Source organism: Thunnus thynnus, chromosome 23 (genome assembly GCF_963924715.1).
Source record: "Thunnus thynnus chromosome 23, fThuThy2.1, whole genome shotgun sequence".
Classification (NCBI taxonomy): Eukaryota; Metazoa; Chordata; class Actinopteri; order Scombriformes; family Scombridae; genus Thunnus; species Thunnus thynnus.
In genome coordinates this window covers 8,397,908-8,419,384 of record NC_089539.1, presented here as the reverse complement: position 1 = coordinate 8,419,384, position 21,477 = coordinate 8,397,908, and the positions used below count along the sequence as shown (strand labels likewise).

Here is a 21,477-nt window from a genome sequence, read left to right as displayed (position 1 = left end):
GTTCGGGGTAGACAATTGTTGTATGCAAAAGTTTGTGCACCCCTTGACAAATAACACATTTTTATGATTTTTTTTATTTGAAAAGATATAAACACAGCCTCTTTAGGATATGGGGAAAAAACACAATATTTTCTGCAAACATTAATGCATAGTTACTTTTTATGTCATAAATTGAACAAAAATTAAAAAAAAGAAAAAAAGAACAACATTGTGACATGTGCAAACGTTTGGGCACCCCGAGAGTTCTGAAGTCTCAGATTCTTTTTACAAGGTCTCAGACCTTAATCAGTTCATTAGACCTGAGGCATGTCGACAATTGTCACTAGGAAATGTAAGCTGGTGCCGATTTCAAAGCTTTACAAGTACTCTGACTCTTCAAACCTTGTGCAAACACTCAGCAACCAACTCTAAGCAGCTGTGTGAGACTCTGAAAATGAAAATTATTGATGTCCACAATGCAGAAAAAGGCTACAAGAAGATAGCAAAGTGCTGTCTGCTTGCAGTTATAGTGTGAAATGTAATTAAGAGATGGCAGTTTAGGGGAACTATGGAGGTCAAGATGAGATCTGGAAGATCAAGAAAACTCTTGGAGAAATCTGCTCGTATGCTGGTCAGAAAGGCAAATCAAAACCCCCATTCGAAGATTTTGCAGACTCAGGAGTGGTGGTGCACCGTTCCACTGTGCAGCGATGCTTGCACAAACAAGACCTTCATGGAAGAATCAGTAGAAGAAACTTCTACTTCTAAGAAACTGTATCCTCATTATAAAATCCAATGTCAGAAGTATGCAACACAACATCTACAGAGGCCTGAGGCATTTTGGAAACAAGTGCAGTGGACTGATGAAGTTCTCTCTTTTGGCCACAATCAGCAAAGGTATGTCTAGAGGAAAAAAGGAGCAGCATTTCATGAAAAAAAACCCTCGCCGACTTGTCAACTGTTAAGCATGGGGGTGGATCTATCATACTTTGGGGTTGTGTTGCAGCAGGAAACATTGCATGGGTGAAGTGAAGAATGGATTCCACTAAATACCAGCAAATTCTTGAAACAAACATCACACTGTCCATAAAAAAGCTGAAGCTGAGAAGATGATGGCTTCTACAACAGGATAATGCTCCTAAACATACCTTGAAATCAACCACGGACTACCTCAAGAGATGCAAGCTGAAGGTTTTGGAATGGCCCTAAACGTAATTGAAAATCTGTGAGTAGATCTTAAAAGAGCTGTGCATGCAAGATAGCCCAAGAATATTGAACTAGAAGGTGGTGTTACTAAGTACTGACTATGTTGGGTGCCCAAACTTTTGCACATGCCACAATGATGTTTTTATTTTTTTATTGTTCAATTTATGACATAAAAAGTTACTTTGCATTAATGTTTCCTGAAAATATTATGTTTATGTTCCATATCCTAGAGAGGCTCTGGTTACATCTTTTAAATCATGTCAAGGGGTGCCCAAACTTTTGCATACAACTGTAAACAAAATTTAATACCATGTTATTGATCTTAGCATTATTTCACTATTGATATTTGTGATAACAGTAAAAATGCAAACTCATGTTGGTCCCAGTGAGATAAATGATGTTTTAGTATTTTACTAGAGTGAAATTTTCAAAGGATTTATGTTCCCATGTGTGAAGATCTTACACAGGGACAAATTCACTTAAAGTAATTTGTGTCCCAATATTATCTTACACTGAGTATTGTTTATTTGGTTTCTGTCAGTTATTTTATTGCAAATACTACATTTCTAAGATGTTGCCCTGGATTATTTTGCAGGCATAAAAATCAAAGTTGAATTATTGAGCAAATAAAAAAGCTTCATATGAAAATTCACATCATCATTGAGGATTAGATGATTTCAACTTTTAGAATCTAGGCCCCCCATCAAGTATACTTAATCACATGGAAATTAAATGTATTAGATACGAACCTGACACTAGTTAACGATAATGCTAATGGCTGAAAGGTAACTGATCAGCAGACAGATTTATTTTGCTTCACAGTTGCTTTGGATATAAAATGACATTGAAATCTCTTTTAACTATTGTATTCACTGACCCTGTAAAGCAGCTCACTTTATTTTGAGCAGTGTCAAATCGGATATTATGTACACTCATTACACAATATCCTATTGCATTGCTCTGAGTGCTCACCTTGCTCCATTGTGTGTATGTGTGTTAGTACATGCACATAGTCCGCCTCCACCACTGAGCACTGTGCCAGTGTTAACGTGTTCTCTGAGCACCCTTCTCACCAACACACACACACACACACACACCGAGCTGCAGGGCTCTCCATGTAGCACTGCATTATATAAGAAATCAGCCCAATCTTTCTCCTCCACACTCTGTAGAGCTTAGAGAGCATTTCACTGCCATGGGACAGGTACGCACCATGAATGTGAATGTATGTTTGCATGTGTCTTTTAATCATTGACCATTTCCTGTAATGTAGAACAGAAAAATGTGCTACAAGGCCACCTGTCTTTTTCTCACCCCCTCCTTCCCTCTCTCAACTGTTGTCCATCTCAGAGCCTGAGCCGGGACCAGTCGGTAGACAGATCAGCAGCGGAGGACAGGTGAGTGATTCACTGCCAACTGTTAGCTCAGAAAACCTTTAGAACAGTGTTTTCACACGGATTTACTATCCAACATTTTAGCGGAGTTAATTTCTCAAGATTTCAGTGATAGTGCTGAGAGAAATGTTTTCTCTGCATCAAAACTCTGAAAGCCAGCTGTGTGTTTGTTGTTAATGACATTTAGGTCTAGATGTATTTTTTGCAAATGATTTAGAACTGTGTAAAGGTGCAGAGTGTGCATGTGTTTTTCAGCACGAGCCTGCTACCTGTGTTGGTGGAAGAGGAGGAGAGTGTGCAGGACAGTACAGCTGAGTCTCCAGCAGTAGCAGCCAGCATGGCAGGTGGGAAGAAAACTCTCAAATCTGTGTGTATGAATGAGGTAGAGAGAAACGGAGAAGCCGATATTTTCCAAGTTGACTGTTTGTTTACGCCTCCTTACATGTACGTATGTGTAAGTTTGTCCACCCACACATTATTCTTCCTCTAGGGACAAACCGGCTCACCAGCAGCGGAGCGACCACCTTCTCTGACAGCAGCTCTCCTCAGTCAGGATCGTCCGTCATACATGCCAACCAATCAGGCATGGGCAGCGTGACCTCTGACCCCAGCCAGGTTGAGGATAGTGCTTCAGCAGCCAAAAAGGATTCCCTCCCCCATCATGGAAAAAATAAAAAGGAACTGGTAAGACCTGCCCTACTCCCACTTTCCTCTAAACTGGGTGTTGGATGAGTAATAACACATACTAATTTGATGAAGATTTGAAATCATGTATATAAGCAATAAATCATAAAAGGTTTTCAACTGTAATTGAGGAAAAATAACCATTCTAATGCATAAAAGACTGGTTTAGAAACCTTTACAAGTCAGCTTTGGTTCAGTTTAATATTTTTTAATTTATGATTTAGATATAACGTTGTATTTGTTGTTTTTTGTTTGTTAAATCTTATTTTTTATTCTTAGATTTTATGAAACATCACATGATCATGGTGAATGTGGATGTTGTAATTATGATTAAATCAGTGACAAGATTGTGCCATTGGTATATTCATTCAGTGTGACATTACAACCTGAAGAGAAATGCAGTTTTTCCAGCTATGTGAGTGTTTGTGTGTTTGTGTGTGTGTGTGTGTGTGTGTGTGTGTGTGAGTGTGTGTGAGTGATAGGGAGAGGAAGGGAGAGAGAGCATACTTTCTATTTTAACTCCACTCAGGATCAGATCATTCAGAATCAAGAGCCAACTACACTGCCGGCTTCTTCAAATCTTCACTATTCACCTTCATTATGTAAAGACCTTTTTAAAGGAGAAGGGAAAGTAGGGAGGGAGCAATATGGATGTTGAGTGGAATGGGAAAGTGAAGGGATCAGAGTTAAAAGGAGAGCAGGACGGTGAGAATGAGCCAAGACAGGCAGTAACGTTTGTCCGGAACCTGCAGGAGCTGTCACAGAGCATGGAGACCATTGAGCAGCACAAGGTTCAGGAGGACAAAAGCGAGACCAGCGTGACCACTGAGAAGGAATGTATGTGTTATATTCATTGTTCACTGTTATACACTAGATATTATAAATGTTACTAACCACCTCTCTCTTTGATACCAAATTAAACCCAATTTTAAAATCAGTCTTTCATTCACTCTTTGAACGTTTAAATGGTGATTGCATTATTTTGGTCAGCTATTTCTTGTGCTTTGATTCACCTGCTTATTATTTCCCTCTGTAGCTGAGGCGTCAGTGATCTCTGACACCAGTGACTCCTTCAAAGAGGACAGGAACAGGTAAGACAGACAGTGATCATGGTAACACAACACTTAAATCCATAATAGTATGCATATGAGAAGGCTTGTTTAATCGCTGTCTCTTTCTCTGCAGCCTGTCACAGAATGACAAGGAGATTGAGGTATGCATACCATTAGATCTTGGAGCTGTGATTCATATCATTAGTTACGTAAGCCATTGGTGTGTTAAGGACAGTTTTTAGATTGAATGAAGATGAATAAACAGAGCAGTTTTTTGGGGATTAGGTATCTCTACAAGTAGATTTACTGATTACTCCTCATTTGAAATCAGATATGTACATCATATGCACTATTGTAAGTTTGCACTACAGTATACCCATTCAATGTTAGTGCATCCCTTTTGTTAATGTAAACTGATCTGATTCTCTTGAAATATGAGGGTTGTCTACAGGGAGGTGGGGAGTTTCATAATTTATCTGGTGCAACTTTTCTGGCAGTACAATAAATCTGACATTGATAGGGGGAAAACTCTTCTCATGATCAAACAAGGAAATGTTAGAGATGGTCATCATGTCTACAGTTGGCAGGACACAGTATGTCTAGCAAGCCAAAATTTTGAGAAAGTGAGTCAAGTGCTTTTTCGTGTTTGCAGACGGAGTTCCAGCGTCTGGCACTGGGCTTCAAGTGTGACATGTTCACCCTGGAGAAGAGACTCCGCCTCGAGGAGAGATCACGTGACCTGGCTGAGGAAAACGTCCGCAGGGAGGTCTCCAGCTGCCAGGGCCTACTGCAGGTCAGTGTGTGTGTGTCTAGGTGTGTAACTGCCCAGTTTTCTGTGGTTTGTACACTTTTTGCGCCATCACCTGATACCAGAATTTTATTTTGGCAAATAGAGTAAATTTTAGTTCTCAGTTTGAAGGAATCAACTCTTCACTTTTTGATAGTTACTCCTGAATGATAATTTGTTGTGCATTTGTATAATATTTTTTTAGAATTCTGTAATTTGTCTTCCTTCCAGTTTTTAATTTTTTGTCTATGCTGTACATAAAGTCACAGCATGCTGTGGCTTTATATTCTGTGGTGAGTGGTGTGGCTTCAAGAGGTGAAACTCACATGTTTGAACACGTTTCATCCACCTGTCACACTAGACTGCTACTGAGTATAAACAAAATTGCAAAAGATAGGTGTGGTCCATTAAGGGCACTGGGGCACTGCCCCTCTTGCCATTACAATTGTGAAATACATATTTTAATGAAAAAATTGTTTGTTATTGTTGTGTTGTGCTTGTGTGTAAATTTCAGTTGTTAATCTCACATAAATCACATATAATTACAGAAAAATGCAATGACTATCACTGCCTATAATCTTTGTCTGTGTGTTGAAGAGTGTACTTTTCTCCACCCAACAGCAGTATGTGTGTAATATGTTTGGCTTTTCCTGGTGGCCCCTGATTGGTTGACACCATACACCGAAAATAACTGGATCTGGTGCAGAAAATTTTATTCTCAAGAAATGTTACCAGATTGGGCGATTTTCCGCCTAATTGCTGCTTCCTTGTTAGATCATATTTCCCTCCTGAGGGCAGGCAAAACGTACACAGATCATTGTGGTACTGTGGTGATAATTGTAAAGTGAAAGCAGTTCCTAAGTGGCCACTAGAAGATACTTTTTTATACTTTCAGAAACCGCTAGCCTAGCCACAGCCACCAGCAGCTGGCTCTCTGCTACACTGTATGGCGAATGCTCACGGCCAAAATACCCCACCTAGTAGAAAAGCCACACCACTGGATATGTTATTATATGCTGTTAGTGTAGTAAAAATACTGCGACTCACATTAATGGATAGATACAGACCACTTGAGGCTGCCACTGTTTTTAGCAATATATTATTATTGGCTGTTGTAAATAAATGGGCTGAGAGCTGCATGAACCTTGAAAGCATCATAATGTAGAAGAGAGAATGGAGGATAAATGGTACCCTTTATCTTGTTCTGCAGCCTATTGCTAGGTATATACTATATTGTGGACAATGTCTTGCATCAATAAGAATGACTGCATCAACCAGATGTAACTGAATAGAGGTCAGTCAGTGAGTATGAGTGGAAAATCCTTTACAAAAGTATTCCTCTGCCATGTGCAGTCATTTAATTTCATATTTCTTTATGTCTCTCTATCTTTCTGTCTTCATCATTTTTCCCTCTCCCTTCCTCTCCTCTCAGGCTCTGACTCCTCTGTGTGAGGACGACAACCAGTCCATGGAGATCATCCAGCGGCTCCAGAAGAATCTAGATATTCTCATCCAGTCCATGACCAGGGTGTCCAGTCGCTCTGAGATGCTAGGAGCCATTCATCAGGTGGGCTTGTGTTGTCAACATTGGTTTCTGTTGTTTTGTAGTGTGATCATGCTATAAACTGAAGTCTGTTTTCACTGTTGTTCCAGCAAAACAAGTTCCACCACCATATGATTAAGTTCATTTTGATTATGATGATTCAATGGAGTCTTATGCATGTTAGGAGAGTCGTATTGGTAAGGCTGTGGAGGTGATGATCCAGCACGTGGAGAACCTGAGGAGGATGTACACCAAGGAGCACGCTGAACTGCTGGAGCTGAGAGAGACACTAATGCAGAACGAGAGGTCGTTTGGATCCCAAACTGAAAGAGGTTTGAGTTTAAGTACATAAACGTGTGGGTATGTCTATCAAGGTGCAACATAAAGTGAATTTTTAGACTGGTGTTACAATTATTTGCTACTCTGTGCTTAAATTTGACAATTGCTGTGCTAATAAATACAAAATACTCAGTGTTTCTTCCCACGTTTTTTGTCTAAAACCAAATATTTGAAATTTGAAAGTGGTTGCCACTTCTTTAAAGCAAGTTCTTAAAGGCCTTAAAATAAAAGGTGTAAATTTTTAATTTAAAAAAATCACAAAATTGAACAGCTAATTGGATTAAATGTGCCAAGAAATTACAACATATCAGACTTAGACTGACAAGGCCAACGTTGGCTTAATATACTGACAATAGCATATGATCACTATGATCAGATGGATGTATGTTTAAATACAGTATGATACTCAGTTACAAGCAGTACACAGACAAAGCACAACACATGCAAAGTCATTGATCTGTTCCTCTTTCCAGATGACTTCCGTGGCAAGAAGCCAACAACATCACAGTACTACAAGGTCAGCTGCAGCTAGGTTACATATAATCTCATCATTCTCCATTACTCAGGATTGATGTTGATTTGATGTGTTAAAAATATCCAAGTCTGTTAATGAGGTGATTCTGATTTTTTTTTTTTTTTTTTTAATTAATTAATCAATTTATTTATTTATTTTCCCCTCATGCATCCCCTCAGTCATCAACCCGGCGGGTCAGCATAGCAGGAATACCCCGCTCTGGTGGAGGCAACATGCACTTTGACATGGTGAGGACGACACTGCCAGCGCTTTGCTTACCATCATAGCATAGACAAAATCTTACTGATCCAATTCAAGTGCCAAACTATTTGCAATACAGTGTAAAATGGTGCAGAACAAACTTGTCAGATCATGTATAACCAGACTGCAACAGTCTCCCACAGTGGCCTAAACATCTTAAATGTAGGACATGGTTTGAGTCATTTTGGGGGCTTTTTAAGCATCTGTTGATCTGTTCCGGACAACCAGGCAAGCACAAATTTAAGAAAAAATGACTCAGGGTTATGTCAAATGAAGTTAAACATGTTTTATGTTTGAGTATGGTGGATCCTGGTTGAAATTGGTTGTAATTATGCTTTAAGTTATACAAAGAAGCATTTTTGGTTATGGTGATCATGATTCAAATGTTTTGATCTCCTAACACAGCCCAAAACACAAGACGGTTCTGAGGCTGAGACAGAGAGACTGACCAGGCGATCTCCATGGTAGGTATTTGCATTTGTGTATGTACAGTATGTGTATGCTATAACCTGGATTATAATATATCAAGCATAGCTAACCAAGACTGTATGTGAAAGGGTGTATGGTTAAAATAAAAAGCAAGATCAGCTTTTATATGACTCAACTGTTAAAACACACCAGCATTGTTTCTGATGGGTTTGAATCTATTCGCTGTGGCTGTGGTTTTTCTCAGGCCACAGAGATATGCCATAACATGACATGAGGGTTGTTTTTGTTGTTATGCCTGTATGTGATAACGGTGGTTTTCAGGAATGTGGCAGGAAAGAGTACAGCACGCCCCCCACTAAAACGCTTTGTTAGCTCTGCGGCCTGGGTTGACACAGAAGAGCCTTCTCTCATGATGAAGGGGTAAGAAATGCCAAGGAGAAGGAGACTGCGTCGCACAAGTCCTTTCACTGTGGACCCAGATGCATAAAGATGGCAGCTTTCTGGTGTGAAATCATCATTATCTATCCCACAGTGCACTTGCTGTTGACTTGAGAATTCAGGTTTATAGAGCTTTCTGTCACGGTCAAGTTAATATTTCTTCAAATCACTTTGTATTTTTAAATAATACGATGATCCATTGCAGACTTTTCAATGTCAAAAGGAGCTTGAAATTAAACTTCTGTCCTTGCTAAAAGAAAAGGATGCCCCCATAAAGATGTGGATTGGGTGTAGGGAAAAGGAAAGAGAAAAGCCGAAACAGCCAGAACAAACTCAAAACAGCAGTGTTATCCTTTAAGAACACAAAAAAACAGGGATGATGACTTCAAACCACTTGGCAGCCATCATTCATGTGTCTGGTCGCATGGGGAAGTGTTTATCAGAAGCCTACATTCTGACATTTTCCAGTTCTTGCACGTTTTTTTGTTTTGTTTTGTTTTTTCTTCCTGTCTTTATAAAATGTAAAGTAAGAGACAGTGTTGACTATTATTTTAGCACCATATAGCTTTCAAATGTTTGGACAACAAGAGTAGAATTGGCCATATTTGACTGACTAAGCCAAACTTGAAGCTTAGATGATGTGAATCAAGCACTTCTAATGCTCTTCAAATATCTTAAAGGTTGTGAAATTGTTTTGTGCATTCATGATATAATACTGGAGCATATAATTTGCATTGTGGGGCTTGCATTGTTATATTGTAGAAAACGACTTCAAACATATCTTTTTTGTTAAGCAAATGATTTTACATCATGAATATTTAAAGGTGTACGTGTCTGCATCTGCCTGCTTGGTTTGGCTGCATGAAATGTGCATGTGTGCATGTACACATACTGAACCTGTGTGGTAATACAGTCATGCTTGTATATGAATGTGCAACTGAAGAGTGTGTTTGTGAATGCCTGACCCACGCGTGCCCACAGGACAGCCCGCGACAGCACCGACTTCCAGTCGGAGGACGAGCAGAAGGAGCAGCCTGTGGTAGAGAGGAGGAGGTCCAGTCTCAGTGAGCTGGGCAACAAACTCACCTCCCTCATTCTGCCTCTCAAGACGTTAGTCCAACCAAATACCCACCACTAGCCTACTGCAGCTCCACTTTCTGCCAGCAAAGCTAAGAGGCTAGCTGAATTGTGGAAGAGTTCATCATTTAGGTGGTTCCAATTTTTTATCCAAAACTCCATATTCGTCCAATTTTAACAGTAATTTCTGTGGTACTTTTGCAGCGCATTTCACAGAAATTATGTGAGTCCAGTAGTGTGACACGTTAACATCCAATCCAATGATTTAGCCGATATATTATTAGCTATATATAGGCAAAATAATTTTTCTGTAGTAGCAAGCAGTAAATCAAAGGAATGATTTAATATGAGATGATCCTTATGTGTTTGGGTTTTTTTTTTTTAAATTGTTGATAAGTTGGATGACCATATGAAACCTCCTAAGTGATGAAGCTTTCATGATAAGGGTCTGTTCTGGACTAGCTTCTGTGCTCCAGGGGCTCATGTTGATTGAGCATTTCTACTCAGGGCAGAAATGAACCATTTCCTTCAGCTGTTAACTGACTTGAGATCAGTGTATGGCAATCAGTCCCTCCAGGAAATCGCGATCTTGCAATTGCAATGATTCTTGAAAACTCAACCACGCTCCGCAGTATTTGCTGGGGCTTGCAATTTTGCAAAATCCCTGTGATTTATAATGGTATCATAGTCGTATCAGGGTTTTTAAGTTGAGAAAATTTAAAAAAGATGAGCACTAAAATATTTTTTATTATTATGTTATTTCTGTGATGTCCAGTAATCATAGGAAGTGATTACATATGATTCGATTCATTAGGTAGTAGTTGTGCCAATTCATGCAATTTTAGAGCTAAAAAATCACATGAAACTTTGCAAATAGCATCGCAGTTTTTGAGACAAGCCACTGCAAAATCAAGCATTTTTGATCGCAACAATCACCAGAAAAACACTGAAATCCTGGAGGGACTGGGCAATGTGACAAATGACTTTGGAAGCTTCATGATTTGTTTTTCATGCATGGGTCTCAAGTTCAGATTTGCACTGTGCAAAGCCTCTAACTGATACCCAAGCCATCTATAAAGGGTGCTGTCTTCTGTCATTTACTAACATGTTCAGCCACCTTAACAATTGTATGTGCAAACCTACTACACTTGACTGTTTTCTTTATTTTTGTGGGGCTACTAAGTGTTTTCTGCAAGCAGATCATGTGTTTTTCTGAACTGTCCTTTCCTCTTTTCCTCCCTCCACATTGCTCAGGAGTCAGGATGAGCTGTTTGTAATGCTGTAAGTGTGTAGGGAGGAGAGTCCAAAGTGTGAAATGCTTGTGGATTCTATCTCTGTCCAAAAAACAATAAATGCATGCAAAAGGCCTGTATTTAGCAGGTAGGAGTGCCAATACAAGGCCACTTCTGAGCTTGCACTGACTCCCATTATGACTGTAAAGTGATTTGAAGCAGCACTCCTACTGTTGACAGATTCCAGGCCAAAATCATCTGCTGCTTTTGCCTAACCATGCAATAATTGCTCAAATCTACCTCCATGCCAACCACTCTTCACTGTGCTGCTGAGAGCTTTTTGATTATGCTGATGAAGATAATGTGAATGGTTCTGTATCTTTGACACTTTGAGATAGGTGGTAATACTGTAGATTGCACCAAGCTGCAGCTAATTCACTGCCTGCCATCCATTAGTTACCACAAATGACCCACAGCTTTTAGAAGGAAGTGTTATGTTTTTCATGGCACTGTTCTGTGATAACTCCCTCTCATCACAACATGTCATTTTTGGTAACTTATTCACTCTCTTGCTTTATTGGATACAATTTTACATCTTTTCTCAGTGTCAACCATCACCCATGCCTAATTTTCTAACCATCCTGTTCTCTAAGGTTTTGTTATCTTTTGTTGCCCCCCCCTCCAGCCCAAGTCCCTTATCAAGCCCTACATCTACAGATCCAGGAATAGCCCAGTCTCTGTCCCATAGCCTAACCTCCTCCCGGGCAGCTGCGACTGCAGCAGTAGCCAGAGGCAGCAGGGGGCTCTGGCTTTGGTTGGCCATGGTGGTGGTGCTAGCAGGTACACTCAGTTTCTCAGTGATAGTGGTTTTAAGATCAATTTTTCATTCTTTTTCATTTTTTATGTTATAGATAACATACAGTAGATCATTTCTAAATACTGATTAAAGCCTATTTAAATGAGCATTTTCACATTTAAATCAAGATAATTTCTCATACAGCTTGCACGTGCACTTCTAATACAGGAGTTCAGTATTTTAAAGGTTTGAGCTCGCTCTTTGTTTTGGCTTGGTTCTTTAAGGCCTATAAACTCTGATGGATTTCTTTAAAGTGTTACAGGCCTAGTCTATGATGCTCAGTTGGTAACCCCAGTGACACAGCTGCTATTACACCTTTAACATCCAACCCATGTTTCTGCATAGATGTTTTCCTCTAATGGCACAATGGATAGTGAGATCCATTCTGTGTACTGAAATGTTCATGGTTCTCCTCCTGCAGGTCTCCTGGCACTGCTGGCCAGCCTGGTGATGCAGCCAGCAGTAGATGCAGCCCCTGTGGGGACCGGGGACTCCTGGATGACCATGCAGCAGCTGCTGTGGCCCTACACAGGGCTCCGTCACAATGGACAGCCCCCCGTCTAGCCCGACATCCGGGGTGGATGGTGCTATGCCCATCAGCCCTCTACAGAGATTATCTGTTCACTGGGATGGTGATGAAGAAAGAACAGTGTACCACTCCTGAGCGGTGGCTGTTTGGATATTTACTGGTGCCTGAAGATTCCTAGACAGACTCTTATTGACAGCACAGTCCAGTCCTCAGGGGATAGTTAACCCTACGGAGGATTTTATGTGTCACATAACGTTTGCTAAATTAGTTAGTCTGTGTGTGTATGCGTGTGTCTGTGTTTAAAAGAAGCAGCAGATAAAGGAGGTGGCAACCAATATCTTTTATGGTGGGCTGCTCAACATTATGATGCAGTTTCCCTATCAGTGCTCCTGGCAACTGTTCACCTGGACCCAACACGATCTGTAAAATCCAGCTTGATCAGTTGTCAGAGCTGCCACAATGTTGACTAATCATGTCACAACTTCATCAGAATGATAGCGCTGATCCACAAAGTCTGAATGCAGTTTTCCATTGACGAACATCATGGACGATGGCTTTTTAAACACATTTCATGCACTTGAAGATACAGGGGGACTGCTAGCCTTTTTAATGGAATTCCTCAGTGGTTGCAGAGGACATTTTATAACTTTAAAGTCTATAAACACTGGTAATAAACATTCATTTTAAGTGTTTTTAAGTGTTTTGAAATCTATATTTATGAGTTTGTTAGTTTTGAGTGGGGAGATGTGAATGTTTATTTTTAAGTTATAATTATACATTGTTACAGTCTTAACACCAAAGAGTTTTTTTATTTTCCTTTTTTTTTTTGAGTTCTTGCTGTGGTTGTCACCGTTTTCAACTTCATACACTTTTGTATGTTCCAAAGAAGATGCTTGAAACTTTGCATAAATAAAGTAGTCAATTCTACAATAGAAGGTGTGTGTTCCTATGTGCATCCAAATGTACATTTCAAATTCAGGAGGTTAAAATGACTTTAATTTGTTAATTTAAAAAAAATGTAACTCCTCACACAAGTTTATGAATACATAAGTGGTCTGGTGGCACAGAGCAGACTCTGTACTGTGTCAACAAAGAGATAGTTGGACTCTCTGGTCCTAACTATGCCATCAGTGCTCATGTTGTCCTGCAGCATGTGGATGAAGGTGGAGTGAAACTCACTTCCTGGAAAATGGTCTGGAGAGAAAGCCTCGCTCATCTCTGTGATCTCCAGCTTCTGACTCCTCTGGGCACCCAGCAGGTAGAGACTCCACAAGCCTTTAGGCACAGGGGTGGGGCCATGGTGCTCACACACCTGGCAGAGGAGAGGAGAGGTAAGAGAAAGATGTATATAAACAGGAAAAACAAACAACAAAACAATTCAAAGTGAATTTGGTGGTTTGGATTGGGTGTTTTCTGTTTTCATCTCTGGTGTGCTCACTCAACAAAGGCCAGAAACTCCACAGTCAATCACCTGCTGATTGTTTGAGAGAGTGTCCTTTTTTACATACAGTGTGGCATTACATAACTTCTCTCTTCCTCATTCTTGCCCTGCCTCTGGGCTGTCTACTAAATGTCTGTTTATGTTGAGGACACCCAGGTGCCTGTCTGTGGCACCTGTGAACTGGCTGTGGTGCAGCATTTTTGCTGTTTTGACAACACCTTACTGATTGTCAGGGTGCCAGTGCGGAAGTGGTTGGAATGAACCTTTGCATGTAGCTGGAGGCTCCATGTGTACTGGAGCACACAGACGACTGTCTACACCCTCCTCAGACAAACAGAGGGACATGGCAGCAAAAAGACTAGTTCATAGGGAACTGGCCATTCCACATTGGAAGGAAAAAAGGGTAAAATACTAAATTAAATAAATGTTGTATCTAATGTATGTGTTAAAGAAAATACCTGCATGACCAGATGCTCAGCTCCACATTTGGCATTCCACTTGCTCCACGAAAAAGCGCAGGCAGAGGCGAAGAGGGCCATCTGTTCGTAGGCAGCGTGTTCTGTAAGTGGGTCCTGCAGAGGAGACAAACCATACAGCACATTTTGTAATATTGTGGGAAATGCATGGACTGTAATCTACTGACATAACAAGACTAAGAGTCTACAGCCTCAACAACAGCTCTAAGAGGCTCTACTTAGACAAAGGTTAATGTTGGCACAATGACAATTAATATGTCACCAGCTTGAGCAATGTTCTCTTAAAATGATACTTAAAGGGAAATAGATCAGGTTTTATCTTCCGCTTCCAGTAAGTTCTACACAGATATGCGAGTATGTACTATTTGGCAGGTTTGTCCATCCAACACAACACGGACAACCAAATTAGGTCAAATTTAGCTCAAACCTGTTATATTGTCTGTCTTCTATTCTACAAGCCAACAGTTAGGAGATGCAGACCTTGCCACAGGTGCTGACGTATTTGTCAGTGTACTCGTTCACAAAGATGTTGATCCCTGCGTTGAGCATGGCTCTTTGCAGGGCGGGGCCACTCATCCACTTCCCTACGAGGTGAGAGAGGCCTATCTCTCGCTCTGACTGCAACATGCACTGGTTACCCTGTTTGTAAAATAGACACAAGTACATATTATAACAGTCAGACTACATCCACTGATTTATCCTTGTGTTTTTGTTTCGTGTCTCTTACCTGGATGGTGATGCTGAGGTCAATGAGTGCTCCGTTGATGGTGAAAAGAGCTGAGTCTTGGCCGAGCGGCCGGAGCTCCCAGCTTTGGAAAGGAAAGTTGGCATATGTTTCCTGCATCAGCACGAAGGCCTGGAAGGAGTCCATCTTGAAGGAGATCTTTGCTTCCGCCTCCACGTAAGAGATGTCAGTGATACCATCCATTCTCCACTGCTTCACTGGATAAAAGAGACAATTTCAATGTGTATGCCTTTTTGGTGCCTTTAAAATGTATTTCAAAACCTGATCTGTCATTTCCAATTTAGTCTACTTTAAAAAAAAAAAAAAAATGTTTTATGCCTTTCTATGTTACTATGTATAATACAGGATTATACAGTGTGTATTGCAATGCGCCTACCTGCAGCATTCCAGCGAGCCACTTGGGGAGCCTCCAAGAAGACAACAGATTCAGGAAGTGTCACAGACACCCCAACAGGAGGGCAGGTAAGGGCCTCGTTGTCATCTAAGTTGGACTGTTCCGTGGGGTAGCGGAAAAATTGAAGCCCTGTGTCCAAAAGCTAGAAAAACACAATTGTGGTGGTATGGTATGAGAGAAAATCAGAAAAATAGGGTTAACTTAAGGGGTGTACCGCTGGGCACACATTGAAACTCCTCTCTGTTCACCTGTCTAATTTCCCAGCCATTGACCTGATGAGCCTGTGGTGGTAGGTGGAACACGTCATAGTAGAAGACCCCACCCAGAGGCGTGTACTCCATCAAGTCCACCACCTGGAAAGACTCACCACAGTCTATCATGGACAGCTGCTTTGGGAGAGAAGTCAAGTCTCCCTCATCTGCAGGCAGAGAAAAACAGAACCATCAAAGGTAGAAGAAAAGCATCTTCATTGGCTTTTCATCCATCTTTACTCTTGACAGCATTCTTTAGCTGGTGGGCAAGAGTCTAAATCAACATTGGACAACATCAACATTATTTTGTTTACGTTTGGGAAGTTTTAGGCTGGCTGTCTTACCACCAAGCGCCTCTATCTGGGTCTGTATCTGGCTGCCTTGGCCCTCTGCAGGCTGGGCACTGATTGTTGACTGTAGACTGGCTGCACTCTGTGAAATAAAGATGCAATAAGCATAAAAACATGAAATGTAACCAGCCCAGTAACTAATTCTTTCCTCCTTTACCTTGCTCCCAGTCCCTTCAAATCCTTCCTCGTCTGCTCTTTGCTGCTGCATGCCGTTGTCGTCCTTCACCTCCCCCTCTCCATTTGTCTCCCCCTGCTCAGGTACACCTATATCTGCTAGAGCCTCCTCACCTCCTGCAAGAGACCTGGGACCAAACAGACAAGGTAATTATAAATGCTAACATTATTATTACTGTAAAGGTAATTGTGGTATTAGCAATAGTAAAAGGCACTATCAGCTTGACCTGCAGCTTGGTGTGTGTATTCTCAGGTGAGCCATCCTGGCCAGCAAAGACAGGTGGTCATAGCGTGTGTGGAAGTTCCGTATAGCGATGTTGCTCACAGCCAGCTGCTTGGGAAGCTCAAAGCCCATGCCAACCCCCTCAAAGGTTAAACCTTTAAACCTGGATGGACCAGTTAGCAACAGAAGAGAAGTATCGCAACAGTTGCTACAGTTTGTGCTCATCGGGTGAGTACGGGTGTCCCCTACCCATCAGCAGTCACAGCTGCAGATCCCAGCTGCCCCCCCCCCTTCTACCCCAAACACACACAGTCATACACAACCTTGGATTCTTCTTGAGGTTGGCCCAGAGACACAGTGTAACGTTGTCATCTCTGACCACAGTCTGCATGTTGCCTGTCTCAGTGTCGATGTTGGCACTGGCCCTCTGTGACCAGGGAGACACACAATTTGTAAGGCATATTTTTTATAGTTACAAAGTGCTTCGCTATGTGTGAGTGATGATTATCGAACCTTAAGGATCTCCTCGGTGGTGAGGAGGTGTTTAGTGTGGATTAGCTCCTGCAAATTTATGAGAGCCTCCTGGTACTTCTGGCCCTCTTGTGGATCTGTAACGTCTCTGAGCAGACCCTCCAGCTCCTCCACCTGCTAAAAGGAAAAAGTTTATTTTGTAACACTAGAATACATTTCTTGAAATTAGATTGTGATTTCTAATGATTATCAATGAACTGAAAGAATGTGTCTGAATCAGAATTTAAAATAGGGCTGCAATCATCAATTATTTTTATATCATAATCAATTAGTTTATCAATTAATTGTTTGATTCAATGATTAACAATGGTCAGTGATTAACAGTGCATGTAACAGTATCAAAAGTAATAACAGAGGTATCTGATAGTTGAAGTCAAATTCCTCTCCATTGATTCAACGCCCAATTGCAGGACTCACACATACTTCTCCACACACACAGTACAGACCTGTAGAGCGAGGTTACATTGCTTGAGCACAATTGCGATGTTGACCTCTGGGTCATCTCTCCATAAGCTGGTATATGTGTTAATGTCCTGCTGTACTGCCGGGTCTGGTGTGCCATCACATCGCATGTACCTTTCCCACTGAACACAAAGAACATACTGTGTGTTCTTATCAGCCAGAAGAAATCTGGCAATGAATTCCTGCTTATCCTGCACCGTGGACAGGGCCAAAAAGTTTTGTATCCACCTTGTTTTTCCATGCTGGTGTTTCTTGAGCATGGACTTAAGGCTGACAGATATCCCTTTTTTATAGTCTCCCTCTCACTAATAAACCCAGACAGACAGAAACACACACCTTGGCTTTCTCCACAGCATCAGTTTTCCATTTGGTTACTGCAGTATGATTCTCCTCCAGTAGATGGCGGAGTTCATCCAGCTCATCCGCTCTGCGTGCGCTGTCCTGCCAGCAAAAGACATCCATGAACAATGTAAATGCAGTATATCCATACTCAAAGCAATACTTGTTTTCGATCAGCACTGTCTGTTTGAGGAAAAAGAATCACATAACAATGCATACACTGTAAGTTCATGTGTGTCACCATTGAAAATGGTTTACACGACTTACCTTTAACTCAAGCCTTTTCAGCTCCTGCTCCTTTCTCTCTCTTTCCAACCTTTCCTGTTCTTCTCTCGCTGCCTGTAGCCGCGCCTCCTCTATAAGGGGAAAGAACATATGATGCACACTTCAACACTTTTTTTTCTCTCATTCCTAAACACACTATTGTTTGCTTCGGGGATTATATTGTGCTTCATGCCAACCACATACACTGTATGGTTGCCAATGCCAACAACAAATTTTAAGATCAGTTAAAGTCCAGTTCCACTCAAAAATGTGTTTTTCTTCTTGCTCCTACATTTAGAATTTTAAAATCCAATTTTAAGGGGTTGACCTATGAGCATGATTTGTAACATCACAAATAGTTTGGAAGCCAAACCTGGTCCAATATTCAACTTACACAAGTGTGATGTGGAAACTTGAAGCTGAGAATGGACTTTACAGTGAAGTAGGAGATATCTTGTGTCCTGCAGTTAAACTTTAGAAATGAAAATATATGTATATTCATAGTTTCTGGAATTTTTAATGAGGGAAAAGGAGGAGATGTCCTTTTAATGATTTTAACAAGATAATTTGATAATTTTGTGGAAAAAACATATCAGACAAATTATTATTCAAATAAGTAAGTTTATATACATCTTAAAACGTCTGGAGAGGATCTTTAAGATGAAGAGAGACGCAACTCTGACAGACAGGGATTACCTTCCTCTTGCAGTCTTCTTTCTTCCTCCTCTTGCAGCTGCTTCGCCCTCTGAGCCTTGTTCAATTTACGTCCCTTTTTTGGTTAGTTGAATTTCGAAAAACATTACAAATCAGTGTTTAACAGGGACAGCTTACTGGGTATGGATGCATTGCTGAGGAGAAGGGGGGTACAGTGACTGTACTCTTTTGTGTTAGAGAAAATGAACCAACAGTAGAAGGTGGGTGGTATTTTCTGTGCCTCGCTGTATATATCTTCGACTACATAACGTGGTTATAGGAACATTGAGAGAATGTGCTGGCTGCCTTTTGCTCATACCTTTCCTTTCTTGGGCGGCTTTCATTCATAGGAGAAAACACAGAAATGAAGTCACAGAAGGTTTCAATTTACACGAATTAAAGGCACAGGGTAAGAAACTTAAGGAAAGAAAGCGCATTAAACTAAAGGTTCTTCCTGCTAACTTGACAACTAAAGGTAAATAGCACTAACGTTACGCTACTAGCTTATTTTTAGCCGTACTTTCTATGATTTAACTATGAACTATTTAGCGTTAAACACTTCAGTTAAAACACTTCGAGTATGATAAGGTTTAAGGCCAAACTGGGGCAGTTTATTTAAAAAGAAAATGGTAAAATCTCACCATGCTGAAAAAGAAAAACTCTCCAGCGTCCAAGTAACCATAGAAACGCCTACGCATGCGTAGTTGTCTATTTTTATTTGCGACGTAAAAAAACGACTTACGTGCTGTACGTGCATCTATGAGTCCACCGCAGACGAAGAAAGGACAAAGTGAGAAAGGAGACGTCCCTACTCTATCGTTCCGTTAGAGTGACTCCACCCAACAAACCAACACATGTAAAATAATTATATACCGTTTAACGTTGTTGTTCTGCGAGTTTGTGAAATGAAGTGTGTGTTAAATGTTGCTAGGTATTTAGCTGAAGCTAATTATTTTGTTGTCCACTTTCTCTCCTGCTCACTGTTTCTCTTTTTCATTTTGTCCTCATTTCAGAAGTGAGCGGTGCCACTCTTTTTTCTGACATGGCCAACCCTTTAAGGGGTGAGGTTATCAGGCTATACAAAAATGTAAGTGAATTTGTCCACTATACACTACTACTACTACTAATACTACTGTAGTACTATATACACATATGGTTCAGCTAAATGTGCTTCTCGCTCCCCAAAGCTGCTGTATCTTGGCCGTGACTACCCGCAGGGAGCAGCTTTTTTCAGAGAGCGACTGAAGTCAGCCTTCATGAAGAATAAAGATGTTACAGATCCTGAAAAGATCAAAAAGCTTGTGGCCCGTGGAGACTTTGTCATCAAGGAACTGGAGGCTCTTTATTTCCTCAGGAAATACCGAGCAATGAAGAAGAGGTATTATGAACCTGAAAAATAATTACACACATAGACCGCTTCAAAATATCTTTATGAAGTGAAATACAGATTGTGGGGACAGTGAGCCAACGTACAGTCAAAAATAGTGTCAAAAATATTTATTAGATAACGCAACAGTGTTTTATTTTCACACACAAACCTTTTTACACATTACACCGCAAAAATTACTCCCAACAGTTGCCCTTATAGAAAAATCAACTACGCTTGCCTCATAAGGGAAATGGAAAATCCATCTGTAAAAAGTGCCAGAAAAAGAATGACAACGTGATACCTGTTACAGAACGCACTTTGTATTTTTTATACGCAAGTTGTACCTTAATGCCAGTGTTTGAAATATTTAATACTGTACATACGTTAATATCATAGGTTTTCCTCTAGAACAATTGTTAGGCCTGGTTTGCCCCTCTGGCAGATTGTTTGTCTAGCCAGAAACATTTCATAATGTCCATTAATTCAACAATCCATTTTGAAAGTGTTCAGATCATGAATGTTGTCAGGGTTTAGTAGTTAATACAGATGCAGACGTCTAATAAACTGCTGAAGCCTATACTGTGTATCAGACTGACTGAATCAAATTGTAACAATGAAATGTCACAGCTGTGGAATATATTGTTAGTGTATATATTTGTAAATACATGGTCACATTTCTTGAAGAATGAATGTACATGACTATGTATCAATGCACTATGTCCAGTGTTACAATAAATACAATGAAATCACAACAGTTATTTTCAATAACTTTACTCTTTTACTGGCATTGCTGTATGAAACTGTAGCATAAATATATTTATTGTTATTTTGTATTAAGAACTCATTAAACAATATTCATTTAATATAAATTACCATATTCCTGCTATATGTGACTGAGGTACATTATTATGGCACCTGGGGCAGCTCAAGACTGAAGGGCTGAAAGCTTTTAAGCTGGTAAGTGGTCCTTTATTCTTTGATTTTGCTCATCATGATTTTATTTTCTTCTGATGGAAAACACCCAGAGTATTACCTTTTTACCTTACTGTATTCCAGCTAACAACTTTGTATTTAACAACACTTGTATTTGCAGTTTGAGAGCAGCATGGTTTTGTGAATACAGCTGCAAACACTGCAAAACATCATAAAACCACACACTTATCTCAAAACAAAATACAAAGCTACATTCACATTATAACTGCTGGTGATGACCAGTCTGTGTGTGTGTGACCACTAGGGTCACATCTGACTATGATCAGAGTTTTCTCCATAGCAGCACATCAACAGACCAGGGATATCTGCAATTAGTAAAGTTCTCTATGTACGAGTAAAAATAAACAATTAAGGTTAAAATTGAAACTACTTTGTGACACAAAGTATTCAGCTTCCATTCAGAAAAGGCCAAACAGTCAGGCTGGTGAAGATGCATTTCAGTGCAAGTAAAA

The 21,477-nt window shown here is 40.4% G+C and overlaps 3 protein-coding genes across 13 annotated transcripts in view; 2 read left to right on the top strand and 1 right to left on the bottom strand.

The window, feature by feature from the left end:
• Positions 1-13,012, top strand: part of lrmp (lymphoid-restricted membrane protein) — a 40,319-nt gene extending 27,307 nt beyond the window's left edge. For 5 of the 7 annotated variants that reach the window (XM_067582455.1, XM_067582458.1, XM_067582454.1 and 2 more), the window contains exons 24-39: positions 2,536-2,582; positions 2,835-2,923; positions 3,070-3,263; positions 4,016-4,100; positions 4,300-4,354; positions 4,449-4,476; positions 4,968-5,108; positions 6,535-6,669; positions 6,830-6,977; positions 7,458-7,501; positions 7,678-7,746; positions 8,165-8,223; positions 8,510-8,608; positions 9,608-9,736; positions 11,621-11,775; positions 12,213-13,012. In XM_067582455.1, coding sequence (XP_067438556.1) covers positions 2,536-2,582; positions 2,835-2,923; positions 3,070-3,263; positions 4,016-4,100; positions 4,300-4,354; positions 4,449-4,476; positions 4,968-5,108; positions 6,535-6,669; positions 6,830-6,977; positions 7,458-7,501; positions 7,678-7,746; positions 8,165-8,223; positions 8,510-8,608; positions 9,608-9,736; positions 11,621-11,775; positions 12,213-12,355 — 1,620 coding nt within the window. In that variant the 3' untranslated portion in view covers positions 12,356-13,012. The remainder of the gene's footprint in view (positions 1-2,535; positions 2,583-2,834; positions 2,924-3,069; positions 3,264-4,015; positions 4,101-4,299; positions 4,355-4,448; positions 4,477-4,967; positions 5,109-6,534; positions 6,670-6,829; positions 6,978-7,457; positions 7,502-7,677; positions 7,747-8,164; positions 8,224-8,509; positions 8,609-9,607; positions 9,737-11,620; positions 11,776-12,212) is intronic. The other 2 variants (XM_067582459.1, XM_067582461.1) reach the window with 2 other exon arrangements.
• On the bottom strand, positions 242-19,387 carry dnai7 (dynein axonemal intermediate chain 7). 5 transcript variants are annotated; one of them, XM_067582465.1, is made up of 19 exons: positions 19,305-19,380; positions 18,983-19,000; positions 18,667-18,739; positions 17,974-18,062; positions 17,704-17,808; positions 17,352-17,489; positions 16,888-17,022; positions 16,698-16,801; positions 16,379-16,537; positions 16,135-16,279; positions 15,972-16,059; positions 15,625-15,794; positions 15,359-15,518; positions 14,965-15,179; positions 14,718-14,876; positions 14,220-14,333; positions 13,500-13,632; positions 753-882; positions 242-653 (listed from the first exon to the last, which is right to left on the bottom strand). In XM_067582465.1, the coding sequence occupies exons 1-18, from the start codon at positions 19,359-19,361 to the stop codon at positions 800-802; spliced, it is 2,145 nt and encodes a 714-aa protein (XP_067438566.1). In that variant the 5' UTR covers positions 19,362-19,380; the 3' UTR covers positions 242-653; positions 753-799. The 5 variants fall into 5 exon arrangements, with proteins under 5 accessions (XP_067438566.1, XP_067438563.1, XP_067438564.1 ...); XM_067582462.1 differs by lacking the exons at positions 242-653; positions 753-882 and having other exon boundaries at positions 13,295-13,632; XM_067582463.1 differs by lacking the exons at positions 242-653; positions 753-882 and having other exon boundaries at positions 13,295-13,632; positions 16,888-17,019.
• Positions 19,388-19,390: 3 nt separating this feature from the next.
• On the top strand, positions 19,391-20,786 carry lyrm5a (LYR motif containing 5a). Its single transcript, XM_067582470.1, has 3 exons — positions 19,391-19,519; positions 19,677-19,750; positions 19,851-20,786. The coding sequence occupies exons 2-3, from the start codon at positions 19,706-19,708 to the stop codon at positions 20,061-20,063; spliced, it is 258 nt and encodes an 85-aa protein (XP_067438571.1). The 5' UTR covers positions 19,391-19,519; positions 19,677-19,705; the 3' UTR covers positions 20,064-20,786.
• Positions 20,787-21,477: the final 691 nt, after the last annotated feature.

What these genes read in the sequence shown, in the direction of transcription:
- dnai7 (XM_067582462.1), bottom strand. Translation starts at nt 19,361, where the DNA reads ATGCGTAGGCGTTTCTATGGTTACTTGGACGCTGGAGAGTTTTTCTTT. An exon ending in CCACCGAGGAGATCCTTAAG is followed by an intron (nt 16,802 to 16,887) that starts GTTCGATAATCA and finishes CCCTGGTCACAG; the next exon opens with AGGGCCAGTGCCAACATCGA. An exon ending in ATGGCTGGGAAATTAGACAG is followed by an intron (nt 15,519 to 15,624) that starts GTGAACAGAGAG and finishes GTGTTTTTCTAG; the next exon opens with CTTTTGGACACAGGGCTTCA.
- lyrm5a (XM_067582470.1), top strand. Translation starts at nt 19,706, where the DNA reads ATGGCCAACCCTTTAAGGGGTGAGGTTATCAGGCTATACAAAAAT. An exon ending in TTATCAGGCTATACAAAAAT is followed by an intron (nt 19,751 to 19,850) that starts GTAAGTGAATTT and finishes CGCTCCCCAAAG; the next exon opens with CTGCTGTATCTTGGCCGTGA.